Raw genomic sequence first — 20,928 nt, 5'->3', positions numbered from 1 at the left:
ATATGTGAAAAATAAAATACAGTGATACTTTTAATACTGAGATTGGAATGAGTCGCTCAAGCATCACAGTATTTAAAGAACAAAAACACACCACTCTAAGAAGCTAAAATGACAATTAGGATGACAAAACAACATTCCTTTTTATGAGTTTGTTCTATTGGTAACCATTAAGCAAATGAGGATTAAACCAATCCTATTAATGGCAATTTATGTGATTATACAAGTAAACCATTTGATATGCCTTCATTTTAAAGCTTAACATGTTTAAGAAAATAATACTGTTACAGGAAATGAATTTCTTTTGAAATAACAAACCATAAAAATACTAATAAGCAGCAATGGTAAGTATGACAGCTAACACTTTTTGAGCACTTACTATGAGCCATCCACTGTTCTAAGGGCTGTTTTACACATACTAAATCATTAACTTCACAACTACCCTATAAAGTAAGTACAGTATAGAATTAGCTCCATTTTATAGATGGGACTCTGAGACACAGAAAGGTAGTGTAACCACTGGACTGAGTTCCATCTAAATACAGGACACTGAGTAAGAAATAGAATAGTTTGTTTTTGTTTTTTGTTTTGTTTTTTTACAGCAGTCGCCACTTCTCTGCAGTTTCCCTTCCCACAGTTTCAGTTACCTGCAGAAAACCACAGTCCGAAAATAGGTGAGTACAGCACAGTAAGGGATTTTGAAAAAGATGACATTTACATGTTTGTTACAGTATATTATTATAATTGTTCTATTTTACTATTAGTTACTGTTAATATCTTACTGAGCCTAACTTATAAATTAAACTTTATCATACAGGTACCTATACATAGGAAAAAACATGGTCCATATCAGGTTTGGTGCTCTGGGGTTTCAGCAACCACTGAACGTATTCCCTGTGGATAAGCAGGGTGATGGGACTACTGTATTTTCCTAGATGAAGACTGCAACCAAGAAGAATGAAAACAGGTTTCTTGCCAAAACATCTTTCTGCATGTCCATATGCACTAAAGCTATAGGAAAATATACTCAATTATAACAATTATTACATCAAATAATCTCATTAAGATACTTAACAATATCCATGCTATTCAGCACTTGTTGTCTAGGTACTGTGTTAAACACTTTCTTAACACATTCCTGAGGAAATATAAGACAATCCATGACAGAATATTCCATGACTGACTGAAGCTCATGTACAATCTCTGCAGTGGAACTAGAGGGTTATTTTATGGAATTCTGGTTTTCATTGTGTATCACTGAAGGGTGGATGGTTTCTGCATATGCCAACTTCCCCCAACCAGACAGGAGGAGGACAAGCGGACACTGTGAGGTCTTAGATATATCCTGAGTTCAGGAATTTATGTTTACCTTTCCCATTTAGGTTTTCAAAACAACCACAGCAGACATCACTAGAAGGGCCAGTTTCTGGAAGCACTGGGAGGGAAAGCTATGACAAGGGTGTGCGGATAAAAATCAGACTGCTGAGGACTAAAGCTACTAAGAAACTTCAGGCTCCTGGAAACAGCTGATGAAATTTTACATTATTCATTTGATACACAGCTCATAGATTTGTACTATGTGCTTAGCAGATGAAAAGATAATACAAAATAGTATACAGCCCAGTGTCTGACCTCATAAGAAAAGGGAGTAACCAGTGGGTTACTAGACAACTGTCATAGGAAGCAGTCACATCCAAAACCTGGAGAAACTTATCAGCATGTAAAAGCATCTGCTGAATTCCAGAATCGGTTTTGAAGATTAATACAAATGGAAATTCTCTGTTCGTTATATTTAAGAAAATGAACCTCTAGAATAAGAAAATTACTAGGATATGGATAAAAATACATCTACTTACTTTTCTCTACAAGAAGCCAAAAAATGAAAAAATAACTATATTATTAGACCTTACGTAGCTAGAGAAATTCATATCGTATGTGGGTGAGTAACCTGAGAAATTCTTCCTGCTATAGCATGAAATGGTCAGTACTTACTAGAAAAGCAAATTGTGCCCAGCAACATATATTAAAACAATTGCTCAATATTGCTTACATTCCATATAATTCTGTCTTTAGATTCTGAAGGATTATCACAAGAATTTTTCTGCCATAACACCATATTTAGCTAAATTCCAGTTATATTAATAGCTTATGCGTGATCTATAAAGAGAAAGGAAAGGCACTAACATTTCCTCAGAACCTCCTAAGTACAGGTACCATGGTGGATGATGCTACATGCAAATCTCATTAGCCCGATGTACTACAGGATCACTGTACATTGTGACTGAATAATATATGCATTTCTCTTCCTTTAAGAATACTATTTTCCTCAATTATCTAACACTTGAAGAATGATAAGAGAGAAAAAGACATATCTTACTTGTGAAAGCCCTTCAGAGACTCCATAGTTAAGTTTCAACTGTTAAAAACAATTATGAAGTGAGTTTGAGATGAAGAAGTGAATACTGTACAATCACTGTTATGAAGCTGAGCTTTTCCTATTTGAAGAAGGCATTTCTGGTCTTAAAAGTTTAAAGAGAGAAGAATAAAGAAAAAAAAATCCAACATTGTAATGGAGTTAGCACAAAAGAATCAGAAAAAGAATGAACTAACAATTAATTCCCATTGGTACAAGCAGTACAACTGTAGGTGGTACAAAAGGATAGAGCCAGGAATTTTTGGTAGGAGAAAGAAAAGTAATGCTGTCATCCAGGTACACTTCTCCAAATATGCAAGGATATCTTTGATTACATGTAGATTATTCAATTAAATGATTTTAAAAATTTTTGAAGCTGAAATCGTGTCATGGCTTATATCAGGAAGAGAACCTTTTAAGGACAGGTGTATTTACCCATAAATAGCCCAGTGGGCTTTCCCCCAGTGCTAGGAACCACTTAACAGTATTTCAAAGTTAATTTGGCAGCAACAGTTTGAAAGTGGGCTATAAATAAGAAAAACTATGCCTTGTGATAAAAAGGTAGATACGAAAAAAAAAAATTAAAGTTGGCCGGGCGCAGTGGCTCAAGCCTGTAATCCCAGCACTTTGGGAGGCCGAGGCGGGCGGATCACAAGGTTAGGAGATCGAGACCACAGTGAAACCCCGTCTCTACTAAAAATACAAAAAATTAGCCGGGCGTGGTGGCGGGCGCCTGTAGTCCTAGCTACTCAGGAGGCTGAGGCAGGAGAATGGCGTGAACCCAGGAGGCGGAGCTTGCAGTGAGCCGAGATCGCGCCACTGCACTCCAGCCTGGGCAACAGCGTGAGACGCCGTCTCAAAAAAAAAAAAAAAAAAAAAAAAAAAAAAAAAAATTAAAGTGGCACTTACTTTACTTTATTTATTTATTTTTCTTGAGATGGAGTCTTACTCTGTTGCCCAGGCTGGAGTGCGGTGGTATGATCTCAGCTCACTGCAAACTCCACTTCCCAGGTTCAAGTGAGTCTCCTGCCTCAGCCTTCCAAGTAGCTGGGACTACAGGCATGCTCCACCATGCCTAATTTTTGTATTTAGTAGAGACAGGGTTTCACCATGTTGGCCAGGCTGATCTCAAACTCCTGACCTCAAGTGATCCACCTGCCTCAGCCTCCCAAAGTGCTGGGTTTATAGGCGTAAGCCACCGCACCTGGTCCTAGGCTTTATTACTTTGAAAGAGGGCTAAATTCATTCTAGTAGGATGGTTTTCCAACGTCTAGTGAATTTTTTTTAACTCAAAAATGATTTGAAGCAATAGTACAACTCTAATTTTGCTGATTCCCAAAAAGCTAAAACTCTCAATGAGGCTTTAAAAAATGACTGTAAACATGTTGCTTATTTAGGCAAATTAAATAATTTTTCATATTTTAATCAAATGTTCATCATTTATGTGCAAGCAGTAGCTTAGGCCCATCTTTTCTTACACTCAGGAAGCTAAAGCAATTGCTAGGGTTCAGGGAGCAACAAGCACGTGGTGATGACTGTTGCTTGCATTATCATACATTCAATTAGTTTCTTCTCTCTTGTCCTTATAATTCAGGTAAAAAAAAAGAACCATTTTTAAGAATGAATGACTAACCTCACCATCACCATCCACCAAAATCATCACTAAGTGGCCCAAATGCAGGGAGTGCCATAAATTATACAATGGAGATATGCCTAGAAAGTTATCCAACAGACAAAGAATATTTTTTTAAAGCATTTGAATTTCTTGCTATGTTGAAAGTATTGTGGTTTTTCTTAGAGCAGGATGTACCTGTAGATTCGCTATTTCCATTGGAGGGTCATGAAGGTACCTAACTCATAGAGTTACCCTGGTATCTAAGATAGCTAATACATTTAAGTGCTTAGAAATGTTTTGGCATATAGTAAGTGCTCTGTTAGTGTTAGCTATTATTATCAAAATAGTGCATGACCACTTTAGAAAGGCTAGAAAATACAAGTATACAGAAACTAGAAAAAGAAATCCCCATTCTCACCTCATACTTTATTTTAATGTATTTATATAGATGCATAGGTTCTTCATGAGTTTATACTAAGTGCTGATGTTTTCTTAAACATGGATCACCTCTTCTATAAAGAACATTGGGTTATAGGCCACAAAAACAGAAATATAAATCAAGAATTAAATTGAATTTATCCAGATCCTGACTGTTGTTTATAATTTATTTTCTGCTCTAGACCTTATTAAATATACACTAGAAACAAAAAGTAAAGGCAGGGCACTATCAGAGAAAACCTAAGAAACATCAGGGCTTCAGAGACATAACCTCACAGTAATAAGTCTAAAAATAATACATGAAACAGGAGCTGAAAGTAGTACAGAATATGGTGGTAATTATAATAGGAAAATGAGCGCTCTGAGAAGGTCACCTCAAGGATAAAAGACCTGCTTCTTCTAATTGACCAGAAAGTCATCAGTCCTTCTTTCTGTTTTGAGGTATACTTTTAATAAACCTAAGACATATCAAATTCTTATTTGATCAATGATAACAGTAAAATACAATGGAAGAAAAGTATTTATAAGCCTGTAACAGAGAGAGAGACCTGCACTCACACAAGTATACAGCGATATGCATACAGGAAGAATATGCCACATACCCCAAACTCATACCAAGCTAGTGGAGGTAATAAAATGCAAAGGACTCCTTTGCTGGGGTCTGGACAAACCTGTTGGAAAGGCCGAGTCTGGGCTTGCCTGAGAAGCCGCTGTTGCTGCTGCTGCTGCAGAAGCTTCATCTGTATCAACTGCTGCTGCGATGTGATTGCATGAAGAGAAGGCGGCTGCATCATGGCGCCCGAGCGCCGCTGTAGCATGTTTGACAGAGCTTGTTTGGTGTTGGTTGGGACAAAGGAGCCTGCAGGGTCCAATCTGGAGCCACCTACAAAAGCAACCAAAAGGAAACACTTTCTAACTATGTTAATGCAACAGGTCTTCTTATTTATCAAAACACAGAAATTTCATCTTCTAAGTCTCACTTTATGAAAAAAGTAGAAAACAATGCACTGTCCCACCTGCCACAAATACTAAAGACCTGTTGAGTTGCATAATTTACAAAAGATGGGGGGAGTGATGTAGAAGTGAATTATACTACTTTGATATAACTTCATGGAGGTCTTCAGTTCATAAATTGAAATGCAAAAAACATACAGTTGTTGGCATAATTTCATAATTACATGGGTTTTAAATTAGGCAAGGCCCTCAGGAACATATTACTTATATAAAACATACTGCCTTTGTGATGTATTTTGCCAAGTTTTTAAGCCATTCATATAAATCCTTTTGTACTTTTCATTAAATCTGAAGCTCATGTCATTGAAGCCTTTTCACTATGGTAAAATGAAAATGCATGTTTTATAGTAGAGACATGAAAATGCTTTAAAATCTTGAAATGCTTGCAAATTTCAAATACCATGATTGTTATGAGAAAACATCTTTTTTGAAGGCTAAAAATCAAATAAACAAGCAACTATTATATTGATGCTTAAGAAACCACAAGAAATCCTTTACATATTTGTATATTATAATTTGTCATATGTCTTTAAAACTTAGGGGAAAAAAGTCAACATATGCTGGCTTCACAATAAATGTCAATTCTTCATTCACCAAAAATAGTCCTTGATATATGTAAATGAAAAAAAAAACTCTACATAAGCACCTCATAAAAGTTGTTTTATCTTTTTTATAAAGCAAGATGTATGATGAAAACAAACATTTTAAAGCTTTTTTTTTTTTTTTTGGAAAAACCCACATTCTTTTAAAGACTCAGTACCACAATCAGCAATACAATTTATGAAGTTGTGAAAAGAAACTAAAAATCTTGGGATGCCGAACTTACTATGACAAAGGTAAAAGTCAATGTTGGGAACTGAGTCATGAAAAACTATCCCCCGGGTTGTTTCCTAAATAGATAGCTGCAAAGATAGAAGGCTACACACCTCCCCAGGGGGCCTCCCTCAAAATTTGCTCACAAGGAAATTCCTTGTAAGCTCCAAGAGATTGACTCTAAAATTAACAGCTTTTATGGTGGGGGCGGGGGTTGTGGGGGAGCAGGACAGAGCTAGAAGTCATCCCTCCGCTTATCAGAGACAAATACATATTTGACCTCTTCCTCTACTCTGTGTTTACTTAATCTTATGTAAAAATGCAGATTCAACACCATAATTGACTAAAACTTCAACCTGCTTCTTTCATATGTAAAATGTAGATTCAGGGAATGTTGATCAAAGCCTCAAAAGAATGAAACTGCTTACTCCTTTTATCTACTTCCCCTTCTTTTTCCTTCTTCTTTCCCCTACTGCCTACTCTTTCCCCTTTAAATACTGAAGTCCCCAAACCTTCTTTGGGAAAAGCACAGATGTTCCTGTGATTTTGTGTTCCTTTTTCCCAGGCATGTCCTCAACCCTGGTACAATAAACCTCTAAAATGAGTGAGATTTGCCTCAGTCATCTTCTTCTATTTACAAAGTCATTCAGCAGCATTTGAAGAGCATTTGGAAAAAACCAGAAGTAACACATGGCAGGGTAACTTCTGTTGAAGCAACAATCAGAACGTATATTACGTGTTAAGAATTACGTATATTAATATGTAAAAACAGATTCATTTATAGAAAAGGGAAATTCTTTTTAAAGATTAATCTAATTTTTAAAAATTTTCCTAACTCTATGATCTTGTACCTCTGGGAAACTATCAAAATAAAATATTACAAAATTGGCTGAAGCCCTTTGTATACCTAATTACTTTCCTCACTGATTCCTACCAAATGCTATTCTGAATCTGGAGTTTACCATCCTATGCATTTCTTCACAACTTTATCACACTGGTGTGTATATATGAGAAAGATTAGGGAAAGATACATATGTTTTTGTATGTGAGTGATGGTGGGAGATTGTTTTGCATTTAAACCCTATATGAATGGAATCATGTTGTACATACTGTCTTGTAACTTTAGAGGATGCTTTTTTTTAAGTGAAAATAAATTCGCTCATATAAATCCTCAAAAATAATTTTTTTTCAAAATTTATTTATTTATTTTTACTTTCTTTTTTTTTGAGATGGAGTCTCGCTCTGTCACCCAGGCTGGAGTGCAATGACGTGATCTCGGCTCAAGCAACCTTTGCCTCCCAGGTTCAAGTGATTCTCCTGCTTTGGCCTCCCAAGCAGCTGGGATTTCAGGCATCACCATGCCCAGCTAATTTTGTTTTTGTATTTTTAGTAGATAAGGGGTTTCACCATATTGGCCAGGCTGGTCTTGAACTCCTGACCTTAGGTAATGTGCCCGCTTTGGCCTCCCAAAATGCTGGTATTACAGGTGTAACCCACCATGCCCAGTCCAAAATTTATTTTTTAAATGCCATCTCATACCTAAAGTTCCTCAACTTACAAAAAGCTTTCTATAGTATTCTACAGGGAGAGATTATGTGCTTTTTCAAAGTAGTAAGCTTTCAATTCACAGACAGTCCTTGTGTGTCAGTATCTACAAAGAAACTTCTACATCTCCAAAGTTTAAAATGGCCAAAAATTCACATGGACCTTGGCATTAGAAAGAGGCATTAAAAAGAGGAAGTTTAAAAGGATGGTGATTGCATCCTTCTTTTCCACTCTGAGTCCAGTTTGCAGTCTATATTCATTCACTCAACAATCTATTTTTAAAGGCCTACTATAAAGCCAGAGGTTCCTCTAAGTTCTGGGGATACTGCAGTGAACATAACAGAAAAAATATCTGTCACGAGGCTTACATTCTGGGAAGATAATAAATCAATGAGAAAGTCAGATATAGGCAAGTCAGATGCTATAGAGCAAGCTTGTCCAACTCATGGCCTGTGGGCTGCATGCGGCCCAGTATGGCTTTGAATGCAGCCCAACAAAAATTCGTAAACATTCTTATAACATTATGAGATTTTTTTTGTGAATTTTTTTGTTTTTTTTTTTTTTAAGTTTATCACCTATTGTTAGTGTATTTTATGTGTGGTCCAAGATAATTCTTCCAATGTGGCCCAGGGAAGCCAAAAGATTGGACACCCCTGCAATAGAGAAACAGAAAAAAGAGAGAAACAGAGGGTAGAGGGAAGGGGTATGGATTTACAATTTAAAACAGGTTAGTGAAGGCCCCAGTGAGAAAGTAATGTGACCAAGCCCAACGGAGATAGGCAGGAAGTGATGTAGATATCTGAGGGAGAGCACTGCAGGCACAGGGGTCAGCAAGTACAAATGCCCTGAGCTAGGAATATGTGAAAATCACTTACTGAACATGTCTGCAGGGTCAAGCTACCTTCAAAAGGCGATATAACTATTACACTTTACTTTTAAATCTTACATATATACATGTGTGTAACATAAACTTTATTTCATCTTTTAAAAAGTAGGTATTTTGCACGTTTTGGTCACTGCAATATCCTAGTATCCAAAACTGGGTCCACTATATCACGAAGCTCAATACATTCTTGAATAAATAACTGAATCCTCCACCCTATGGGAATAGATATTAGCATATTCATTTTACAGATGACCAAAATGAGGCACAGAGAAATTAAGATTTGGCCAAGGTTATGTAGCAAGAGAGTGGTAGAACCAGATTTGAACCTAAAACTCTTAACTACCAGACCAGTTCCTTTAACCACTAATTTAGAGGACAAAATATGGATTTCCCCCTGCTATAAGCCACAAATGAAACATTTTCTTCCACAGACCTCAAATGTCACACTCAAGTTACAATAAAAATCACAAAAGAAAATTTAAAAAATTATTTGTTAAAATGGCACAATAAACCTCTAAAATGAGTGAGATTTGCCTCAGTCATCTTCTTCTATTTACAAAGTCATTCAGCAGCATTTGAAGAGCATTTGGAAAAAAACAGAAGATCAATCTAAGCTGAGAGATTTCAAATAATTTAAACATGCTAAAACATGCAATGCTTCATATAGAAAGAAAATTGAATTCATTTCTAATTAAGAGATGTTTTCATTTAGAAAATTTTCATTTCAGATGAGAAATCTACATGGGCTCGAGCCAAAGCAATACTAAAATCAGGAACATTTTGTTTTCCTTGTTGTTACCTAAATCTTGCTGAATCAATTTTCTTAGTTGTCATGATAATTCAGAACAATAAAAGACACTGTGCAATATTGTGCAATCTTTTAAAATGCCAATAAGAATTATATCGGATAAAAATACACACAAATTTTACAACATAAAATCTTTATCAACTTTTATATCTTACAGCTTAGAGTCACTAGCTAACTTCCTTTTAACACTAAATAAAAGTTCCAAAATCAGTACATAAACTCGTGATTTAACCTATTTTAGAAAAGAAAGAAAAAATTTCTGTGTGAAGGGAGTTACAGAAATGTCAACTGAGCACTCAGTAGTTGAAATGTCCAAGTTTTGTGGAGGTTTCAGGTTAAAAGCTAAGAGAACCACAAGCTGTTTTTCATCTCTGAGTGATCCGTGCTTTCTCGTCACATACCTGGAGTAAGAGATTGGTTCTGAAGGAAAAAGCCGGGCTGCTGGGGCTGGCCCACGAGGTTGTAACCCCACAAGGTGGACTGTGGATGGTGCATCATTTGGGAGGAGATAGGCGAGTAATTAGGAGGCACTCGGTATATGTTGCTCTGTGGATATTCCTTCAACATAAAGTTTTTTAAAAAGTTACTTAACTCCACATTTCACACAGCTAATTAACGCAAATAACTTCAGTAAGCTATCTGAGGTACCTTCTATCCCAATGTACAAAGTTATTTTTTATAAAGGAGAAGATGGAAGGAAGAGTGTTAATAAATCCCCTGGAAAATATTCATTTGAGGTAAACTTTTCCTTCACTTAGAAAGTGCTTGGCTTGCATTGAGCAGAGATGGAAAAGGATCTCTTCTGAATTCTATTTCAAAAGACTACAAGTGTGTCAGGAATACCAATACTGAACGACACTCATCACTGAAAAAGCACCTTCGGTTGCTAAGACTCCTGATAATTTCAACTTAGAACGCCTTTTCGGTATCTTGGGTCTGCAGAATTATACGAGAGAGCCCTACAGTGCTTCAGAACCACTCCTTGGCCAAGATGGTATTTCACTTGCAATTTTCCAGATATCATTCTAAAGAAGTAGACACTCCCCTCATCCCCCATGCTTCCTCTTCTTTATAGTAGCTGCAAAGCCTCCAAGGATCACACCAGAAGGTCTCAATTTCCCAACCTTCCCTCCTCTAGTCTAGCCCTAGAGGATGGAAGAGAAACAAAATCTCATTTCCCTGCAATTTTACCAGAGTATATCTCATTGAAAAGAGGCAGCTTCAGGAAGAATAGAGGAAGAGGGGACATGACCAGACTGACTTGGGGAGCAGGATGGGTTTCAGGGCTTTTGCATCTGAGAAGAAAAAAAGCCCATCCATATGGACTGACAGGCTGGAAACCCCAAATTTGAGGCAGTTTCTGTCTGGACCATTTTAAACATCCCTTCAAGGCAAAGGAATACTGGTAGGAAGACTGAATGAGAAGAGGGTACTGATGCTCAAGTGGCATCCTAAAGTGGTGGTGGTGATTTCTAGAATAGTATTAATCACCAAGCTATCAGCTAGGAATAGATGTATTTTAGTTCTCACATAGGTAAACATAACCAGTCATGAATATCTGAACTAAATGGTGAATATTTCTTCCATCGTGCAGCAAGAACACCGTGGAATTTCATTTAAAACGTCTCAAATCCTCTATCAAGTATTTTCCACGTTTTAATTTAATTTAAATAGAAAGACATTTTACGTATTACTTCTCAAGGTTTATAAAATTATTTCTAAATTGCCATCAAACAGATTTCTGTTGTAATTAAAACATTGTTATATGTGGGGAACACTAATAGAGAGCAAGAAGTAAAACTATTTTAAATTAGGTTTATTTTCATATTTTATAAAGCCTAAAGCATGGTATAGAAGTAAAATATATAGGAGGGTAAGATGGAATAGTAAAATATAAAATCTCAGGAACATCCTATTGGCTATGTTAACTCCAACTTTTATTGAAGAAAAAGCAAATAGAGCTTTCAATGTTTATTTACTGAAGATATCAACCACTCAAAATACAATAAATATTTTAGACATAAGTATGTGAGAGAATGGGATTGTATAGTTCAAAAAATTGAAGTTTCAAACCCAAGGAAATTGGGAGACACTGAAATATTAACTAAATATCACAATGGAAGCCTACAATTAAATAAAAGTATTAAAAGTGGAGGAGGGAAAATCAAAAGCTTTAATCTTGTTGTCTGTGACAAGTCACTGTGTGCCATTTAGTTAATTACTGCAGAAACCTGTTAGGAGAACTGTCATAACAAAACTTACCCTGCTCTTGGTAATGTTTCAAGGGAAATGATTTGAGCACGAGTAAATCTCATACTAAAGGCTAATGAGCCAGGGTTCTCCTTCCTTCCCCCACTTACATCAACTCTTGAGCTAGATTTCGTCTTGCGCTTCCTTCCCTTTGTTTTCTTTTCTTCATCTGTTGTGGTTTTTCCCTGATCTGACAGCTCAGCTGACTTCCTTTCTGGTTCCTGAGAAACTGGAGATGTGGGCTCTTCCTCTTCCTCCTCAGGAGGCAGGGGCAGTGGCTGGAGGTAGTAGCTGCGGGGCTTGGGCATGGGGTGTGTGTGATACAGCAGGAGGTGATGCTGCTCCTCGTACTTGATTACTCTTCGGTCCACTCGGACTGTCCCAAACCAGGCCCAGGACAGAGGAGCTGGGTTCTTCTGACCCTCAAACAAGTCCCACGGGGACACCTTCTGCTTCGTAGAGACCTGGAGACCCTGTGGGAAAACAGCACTCTATGACAGCACACTCAGATATTTTCCTTATTCATAGGCCAGGCTTGTATGGAACAAAGATTCAGAGAACATTTTGGCTGGCATGAGCCCTAGAGAACCCGAGAATACAGCAGAGAGCATTACACAGCTACATCACTGGAGAGCAGTGGCTAGAATTCAGACCTTTGTAAGCACAGTTCTACAGTTCTTTATACCACATGATGCTCTGTTTAGGCAACACAGGCAGTCTAGGATATTTTATTGTCAATATGTATTTCCTCTTTTTGCTAAAAAAAATTCTAAAAGTTTTTTGCTAAAAATTCTAAGACTGCAAAGTTAATCTTACTAAATTATAACCAGTTCTAAATCTCTGTAATATATTTGTAAGTTTTAAGATAATATGAAATTTAAGAGTCAAGTTATAGTCAACCTCTAAAAGGGTTAGTATTAACTTCAATCTAAATCTGTATGAACTTGGTTCAATATGGGAGCCCTGTACTTAATAAGCCATTCTCTCAATATAATATTATTATTAGAGAATTAAATTATAGCAGCAGGAATAAGTAAAGTCTGTTAACTCAAGCTTATCTTTACTGACTCCAGAAAAAAAAACAAAAGCAAACTGTTACCCTGTTTTTATTCTTAACATTAATTGGTGACACCTCTTGGTACTTGCCTTAAAATGCCAATTTAGAAATACTTTTCCTTAAATGGCCCACCAAATAACTACTTAGTCATTCCCTAAGATGTGAGTGTCACTGTTGTAATCTATACTTATTCTTTTATGAGTAGCTTCATCTAAAACCAAAGTTCAGGCCAGGCACAGTGGCTCAAGTCTGTAATCCCAACACTTGGTGAGGCTGAGGCAGGTAGGTCACCTGAGGTAATGACTTCGAAACCAGCCTGGCCAACATGGTGAAACCTCGTCTCTACTAAGAACACAAAAAAAGGCTAGGTGCAGTGGCTCACGCCTGTAATCCCAGCAATTTGGGAGTCTGAGGTGGGTGGATCACGAGGTAAGGAGTTCAGGACCAGCTTGGCCAAGATGGTGAAACTCCGTCTCCACTAAAAATACAAAAATTAGCCAGGCATGGTGGCAGGCACCTGTAATCCCAGCTACTCAGGAGGCTGAGGCAGAGAACTGCTTGAACCTGGGAGGCAGAGGTTGCAGTGAGCCGAGATCACATCACTGCACTCCAGCCTGGGCAATAGAGTGAGACTCTGTCTCAAAAAAAAACAAACAAACAAAAAAAAAAACAAAAGTTAGCTGCGCCTGGTGATGCATGTCTGTAATCCCAGCTACTCAGTAGGCTGATACTGGAGAATTGTTTGGACCCGGGAGATAGAGATAGAGGTTGCAATGAGCCAAGATCGCACTACTACACTCCAGCCTGGGAGACAGAGCCAGATTCCGTCTCAAAAATAAATAAATAACAAATAAGTAAAACAAAACAAAACCAAGGTTCAATTATCACCTGTAAATTGACTGTTCCCAATATTTGTCTTGAGATGAGAACTTTTTCCTTGGTGTAAAAACCACATATCCAGATGGATTCCAGATGTCTTACTACCAGGAAGTCCGCTGACACTGCAAACTCAAACTTGACCATGACTTTAGCTTTTATTCTTTACACAAACTGGTATCAGATTCTCAGACTACTCTAAATTCCCTGGTAAATCTGATTCTTTCATGTCTTCTTATAAACTCTCCCTTTATTTGTACCACAATTTTCCCTACCTCCCAGCTAACTCTTAATCCTTCAAAATGACTCATGTCAATTTTCCTGGGGACCCTAGTCTATCCCCTAATACTGTCTCTGTACCATGACACACAAATCTCATCACACTGTAATTGTCTGTCTACTTCCCCCTTCACGGTAGGAACTCTTTCATCTTGGTGATTGTGGAATGTCTGTGGTTGCTTAATGTTCATTAAAAGAATAACTGACCACTTTTCTCAAACAATTTTTATTTGAAATAGCTTACTACATGAAGGTTTTCTTTTTTTTTTTTTTTTTCCCCCCCCAGAGACAGGGTCTCACTTTGTTTCCCAGGCTAGGGTGTAGTGGCTATTCAGAGGCATGAGCCTAGCACATTGCAGCCTTAAACTCCTGGCTTCAAGCAATCCTCTTGCCTCAGTCTCCCAAATAGCTGGAACTAAAGACATGCGCCACCATGCTCAGCTTACAAGAAATTGTGTATTGATAAATGTATTCTGCTTCTCAATCTGAAGTAAAACCAGAACTTATTTTTGCTATTTTTTTTTTTTACACTAAGCTTTTACTTAGTTTCTCTTGGCATGTTTCAGAAATTTACTTAAATTCAGGGAAACATTTTAAGTCCTTTAAACATATAAAACAAAGATCTTCAAAGATATGACTTCTTTATATGATAATGCCAATGACTAAGTACACTTAGAAGACAAGCATATGCCTTAAAAACATCAACAGCAAAATTGAGATATTTTATATATCCTATGGTAAGACAAGAAAAAGTATTTGATTTTTTGTAAATAAATGTATATATGAGAAAAAACATTTACTCTTGCCTGTTTTTTATCTATAGAGTCAAATCCAGCAATTTTGTTTCCTTTTGTGTCAATCAAGGAACCCATAGGTTCACAAGTGATGACATCACATGTCTGTTTCGGCAAAGGTAGTAACTGTCGAACTTTGTCAATACTTTCTGATCGCTTGTCTCCTAGCTCTTTCTGAAGAAAAAAGAGAGAGAGAGTGAGTGAGTGAGTGAGAAGCGGGACAGAAATTACAATGAAGGCAAAAGTTAACCAGAAAGAAGGTTCCTTATGAAACATTTCCCTTTTTATAGCTTAGCGCATGTTCTTTAACCCTGAACATGGTCTACAAGGCAGTTCCAAATAGAGTAGTGAGTGTTTCATTTCTTCTATTTAAGTAGAAAATAGAACACATACACAAAGGCACTGTTGTTACACAACAAACATCGTAGTGCTGAAATGACAAAAATCCAGGGTAGCAGTCACAATCAGAATGCAGGAGCTGCAGAACAGAACACTTTCTCATGTCCAAGGTCAGATTACAAGGTAACCATTGATTTATTTGATTGGTAACGCATCAGATTTATTTGTTTTCTTTTTGCACTGTTTTCTTACAATTTTTTTAAAAGATTCTGTTAGTGGTCAAATGAATTGATTTATAAATATCAATGCAGATGGTTATTTTTTCAATTACACGTGTCAGTCCAAGCATAGAGTTATCCTAAATCTATCTAATGTTAGTATTCTGGTTATACATTTAACAGTGGATTTCTAAAGTTCTTTTAAAAATTAAACATGTTTTATAATATAATGTTAATAAAAAATAATCAAGGTTATGTGCTTGTAACTTCTGGGTACTGATAAGGTTAGGTGAAACAAATAGCAAATAATCACATTAAATTAAGTTGAATACAATTAATAACATTTAATTTAAGTAGTAAATTAAAATGCACTAGATAATAAATCCATGAACAACTTGAGCTCTTAATACAGGCTGATCTCAAACTTACTTTCAGTTTCTTTACTAAATTCATGTATGCACGCTTATTCTCTTCAGATCCCCCTGGGGATGCATTTGATAGGTCAGAGGCTAATGTTCCATTGATTAAAACACCCAGCATGTCAAGAACTGTTGTGAATAATTCACTAAGAAAGAAAGAAAATAATTGTTTTCATCTTAAAGTGAAACTGAAATACACTTATTTAACTGAGTATTTTTATTCAAGGCACAAAATTTTTAATAGTATCCAAGTAAATAAGATGTGGCAGAAATCGTCATCAGTATATCAAAGCTTATACCATGCATACATGTAGCAAGATAAATGTGAAATGACAAAAACATACTTGTTAGTGTGCATGTCAACAGTTCCTGATGTAATGATCTGAAGGAGTAGGAGGGCCCAGTCTGTAGTCCACTGGGTGCTCCTCTGCACCGTGTCAAACATTCCTCCTACCTAGCAGATAAAATACAGTAAAATATTTGCATTCTGTAAAATAGAAAACAACATCCCATTGCTTTATGTGGTCAAATTTTCATTGTTTTTTCTTTAAAAAAACAAGGGATGCTCTAGTTTATAGATTATCTTATCTTTTCTCTCACTTACCTACATGTTTATCACTATTTTTAGTTCTTTCAGCACAGTTCATTCAAAAATTAAATAAAATGAAGAAGGGAAGTGAGTATCTGAATGTGGGCACCAATAAACTTAGTTTTCTTTTGTTCCAAATCTTTTATGATGTCCATTTATATGATGCAATTATAGCTGAATTAAACCTGAATAATGCCAAAGTCATGTAATTCAATTATCTGCAACTTTGTGTTTGCTGTACAATTACTATTGAATCTAAGCCTGCTATCATAATACCATATGGAAACATCCACTAGCACAGCAGTGATGGGCAGGAGGCTTGGCCCGCACGCCTACCAGTTCACATGTTGGGACGAGGTTAGAAACAACTGCAAAAGTATCAAGCAGGCCATCCCCATAGAGGTCTGCACTTGGACCTGCCTGATGGGAAAAGAAAACTCAAAGGAGTGCACAATATGTGAGAAATTTTAAATTTCTTTAAAACTTCTCTGTGGGATTTGTCTTTATAATCAGTTTGATGGAAAGTTGGACAAAACTTTGAGTTAAAAGACTTTTTAAATGGTTTTAAATAAGTATAGTAGAAGCTAACACTTATAATAGTCTTCTCAGACCTACACTTAGCACAAACTGAAGAGAAGGAAAGATTCACTAGGGTAGAGGTAAAGAAGGCAAATCAAAGCTTAAAATACCTAGCACTGTCTGGAAGTATGACCAGACAGGAAGGAAAGCAGCAAGGGAAACAGAAGGCTTTAGAAACAGGGAAGTAGTTACAGAGAGCAAAGAGTGGAAGGCCTCACCTTGTAATGCAGACTCTGAACTTAGGAGAAGTGGAAAGCTGGAGTTATTTTCACATGTAGATATGTTTAATGAAGGGAAAATACTAGAAATGTCTCTTACCAAATTTAGGCGGAGTTGCAATGCTTCGTGCATCATCTGCCGCGCTTTTATGTCATCTTGGTATCGTTCTTCTCTCCAGTTACTTAAAATCTAACATCAGGAAAAAGAAATCATTTTCTCTCCATTAAAGTTTAATTTTTCTCTCAATTAAAGATAAATTGAGCTTTATACTGATAGCAAAAAGCAACTTCTTATCTTTAACAAATTAAGAAACAAAGCTAAATAAAATTTTAGCTTTCTTCTTCCTCTATGCAGACAGAAATCTGGCTAGTTATTTTGCATTTACCCATCTAGGTGGAAGAAGAAAATCTTATATAATTATATAACCTATGATTAAGTCTGGGAAAATGCTTGAGAGGGCTATCACATTTAGCATTAATAAAAATTTTAAAATACATTACCTCATTGGTCTTACGAACAAAAACACTGGAGAGACAGAATTACATTTTGCCTCAGTCCTGTGTTGTATTTCTAGGGACTTGCTGTGAATCCTAGCAAATGTATTATTTTGATGTTTTATAGAAGAGAAGGTCTGCTATCTTATGTATGTGTCTTCCTTGATAAAGTGAATGCACAGTGCTTTGAAAAATATGGCATTGTAGACATCAGCCAAGTGGCTTATCAGTTTATAAAGTGGGCTGCTTCTTCACTTCCTCACTGACTCATACTAATGCTGGAAAAGGAAAAATTTGCTTAGGAAAGGGAGCCACAAGTGGGCAACACCCTAGAATCAGATGACATGAGCAAAAAAAAAAATTGCAATTCAAAACAAAAACAAAAAACCACCAACAAAAACCCTACCATGCTCTGAAATATGGTCGTTAATGACAGTCATCTTAAAAGAGTTCAAATGAATCACATGCAAAAGTACTCCATCCCAAGAGATGACCTGTAAGTACCCTGCATGGTGAGACGAAAGCACTTCCTAAATCTCATCAAAAGAAATGAACCTCTCCTCAAGGCTGGCTTAAGGGGGCAAGGCAGTTAACTAAACAAGCTCTCATGGAGTTCAAATAATAGTAGTGGGACCAATAAAACTAAGTGTAACAAGTGATTTGAGGCATGCAATGGCATAGAGAATAGCTATGCTCCTACTTTTAGAGGGTGATCAAGGCCTCCCGAAGGAGGTAACATCTGAACAGAGACCTGAATGAAGGAAGGGAGCAGGCCATGCTAATATCTGGAAGGGAATCTTTCCACCAAAAGGTAAGAAAAGATGCACAGGCACTGAAATGAGAATTTGCTCAGCAAGTTCAAGGAACAGTAACATGGCCAGCCAGTGCAACAACAGTGGAGGAAAGAGGGCCATGACTGGTAGGAGACAAGGTAGACGAGAGAGCCAGTGTCAAATCATGCCTGCCCTTATCAGCTAGAATTTTTATATTAGGTATACTGAGGTAATATGTGACTTACATTTAAAAAGGTTCACTATGACTGCTATATCTAGATCTTTCATATCCAAAAGGCGAGAAATGACAACAGGATCAAAAAAGATTTAGTGTCCTTGTCCATGTCCATCTAGTACCATTCGAGGGAAAGACATGGTGTCACAGAAACACAGTGCCACAAGAAGGGGTCAATTAGGCTCTGCATCAGGATAAAACACCTCATAAGACCAATCTATCCACTTTATTAATTCCATGCTCTCCAATTTCTACTGTGAATGCTCAGTCTCCTTATAGTACATAGATGCAAGAGCCCCAAACAGTGACCAGGAGAACTGTGTTTGGTGAAAAGGCAATGTCCAAATTATTTCTAAATAAACCAATATGCCTTCTGATTTATTTCTTGTGTATTTGGTTGGCATCAGTAAAACTGAGTTTCTGAACCTACAGATTTCAAGCTGAAACTGTGCCTGATAATGTGGCATCCAAGCTTGAGGAGCTGGACTCACTGCCATGTCTATTGCAGCATAGATTCCTCCAGGTCCTCTCCTAAGAGGCAAAGTTAGGAGAGGGGCAGATACTTCGAAGTTATATGCAATATGTAAAATTTTACTTTTATAGGCTGTACATATTTATTGTACATATCATTAATATAAAGTTGTTAATCTTGTGGTGTCTAGAATGCCAGGTAGAAGAACAGGGCATGGATTGTTTCCCAGCATCTTCTCAAAACATTTTGTACCCTTATTAGTTTTTTTGTTTGTTTGTTTCTGTTTTTTTTTTTTTTTTGAGACGGAGTTCCACTATTGTTTCCCAGGCTGGTGTGCAATGGCGCGATCTCAGCTCACTGCAGACTCTACCTGCCAGGTTCAAGCAATTCTCCTGACTCGGCCTCCCGAGTAGCTGGGATCATAGGTGCATGCCACCATGCCCGGCTAATTTTTGTATTTTTAGTAGAGACGGGGTTTCACCATGTTGGCCAGGTTGGTCTCAAACTACTGGCCTCAAGTGGCCCACCAGCCTCGGCCTCCCAAAGTGCTGGGATTACACAGGCATGAGCCACCTCACTCAGCCCTTTTTAATTTAATTTCAGTATTTGAAAGGCAAATAAATGAATGCCATTAGAAAGATATTTGCCTGGCTTAATATTATACTATACTTTACCTGGTTAACTTGATTCTGGAGAGATGTTAGGAGGCCTTCCCTTTGTTCATCTTGTCCCTTAAGGCAGGTAAGTACCAGTGAGAGGAAGGGTTGTTGACTCAAAAGAGACATACTACAAAGGAAGTAATAACAGCAGATCTAGTTAGAAATAATGCATTACTTCCTCTGGCAACATTCATTTCTTTGCCTCACTATTAGATAAATAAGGGAAGTGGTAAATAACCAAAGGCTGCTTGAAAATTTAAATCATACCTCTACTTATAAGATTAAAAGCCACTGTAATGCTTCTAAATCATTTGGTATGCTCTAATTGCCCTCGAAGCCATTCTCAAACTACCATCAATCCATACTGTACATGCGCATGCCAGGCAGTGAGGGCAGAAGACAGTGAATTCATGTTCTACATCAAGACGCAGGATTTTAAAACATACATCAGAAAGAATATCAATTTATACACAGGATAAAATTAAAAATTTTTTAAGTTCTCACATAAAACTCTTATTTTAGAGTCTGGGAAAAGAGGCCTATATGTCTGTTGAGCTTGTTTTGGGGTTTGTTTTTCAGCACATTTCCCAAGACCAAAAAGCAGTATATTAGTAGAGCTAATTTAGCAGCCAGGACTGATGATTCCAAAAACAGAGTATTTGCTAGCGACCTCTAGTGTGCAGCTCCAACACAGCCCACAGGCTCCAACACAGCCCGCAGCCTCCACTGGTAGAGGGGTGTCAAGGCATTTGGTTAAAATTTCTGTTTTAAATTGGCATTTTAACAAAATGTCCTCAATGAGAAAACAATCAACAAATCATATTGACAAACAAAGCGCCATGTTGGAAAGAAAAATTTCTTAAAATGAGACCTAGGCCAAAATATTTCAATCAGCATCATCCTACATGGGCAGAATGAAGAGCCCCTGACGTGGGAAGAGCAATCTTTCAAGTCTCTTCAATGCCATCTGTCCTGCCTGTGGGAAGTGAGGCAATGCACATACACTCAACTATTAGCAAATATGATTTGAAAATTAAAATTATGCCTTCTTGTTGGTTAACTAATGCTGGCCAAGATGGTAAAACAACCAGATGAAAAACAAATACAATACATACAATGCTGGGTCTCTACCAAAATGTACTGTAGT

At 37.1% G+C, this 20,928-nt stretch overlaps 2 protein-coding genes across 5 annotated transcripts in view; one reads left to right on the top strand and one right to left on the bottom strand.

The window, feature by feature from the left end:
* MED12L (mediator complex subunit 12L) overlaps positions 1-20,928 on the bottom strand; it is a 340,860-nt gene that overhangs the window by 36,925 nt on the left and 283,007 nt on the right. For all 3 annotated transcript variants that reach the window (XM_050779766.1, XM_050779767.1, XM_050779768.1), the window contains 8 exons: positions 19,797-19,908; positions 17,248-17,337; positions 16,106-16,215; positions 15,772-15,907; positions 14,798-14,959; positions 11,890-12,252; positions 9,931-10,087; positions 5,135-5,346 (listed from right to left, as the gene is read on the bottom strand). In XM_050779766.1, the coding sequence (XP_050635723.1) occupies positions 5,135-5,346; positions 9,931-10,087; positions 11,890-12,252; positions 14,798-14,959; positions 15,772-15,907; positions 16,106-16,215; positions 17,248-17,337; positions 19,797-19,908 (1,342 nt within the window). The remainder of the gene's footprint in view (positions 1-5,134; positions 5,347-9,930; positions 10,088-11,889; positions 12,253-14,797; positions 14,960-15,771; positions 15,908-16,105; positions 16,216-17,247; positions 17,338-19,796; positions 19,909-20,928) is intronic.
* The window catches only part of P2RY12 (purinergic receptor P2Y12), a 46,036-nt gene continuing 40,294 nt past the window's right edge, over positions 15,187-20,928 (top strand). Inside the window, exon 1 of one of the 2 annotated variants that reach the window (XM_050779787.1) lies at positions 15,187-15,307. The gene's annotated coding sequence lies outside the window, so the exon portion shown is untranslated. The remainder of the gene's footprint in view (positions 15,308-20,928) is intronic. The other variant, XM_050779788.1, reaches the window with a different exon arrangement.

The sequence above is a fragment of the Macaca thibetana genome, chromosome 2 (assembly GCF_024542745.1).
Source record: "Macaca thibetana thibetana isolate TM-01 chromosome 2, ASM2454274v1, whole genome shotgun sequence".
NCBI classification, from domain to species: domain Eukaryota; kingdom Metazoa; phylum Chordata; class Mammalia; order Primates; family Cercopithecidae; genus Macaca; species Macaca thibetana.
This window is presented reverse-complemented; position numbering and strand designations above follow the sequence as displayed.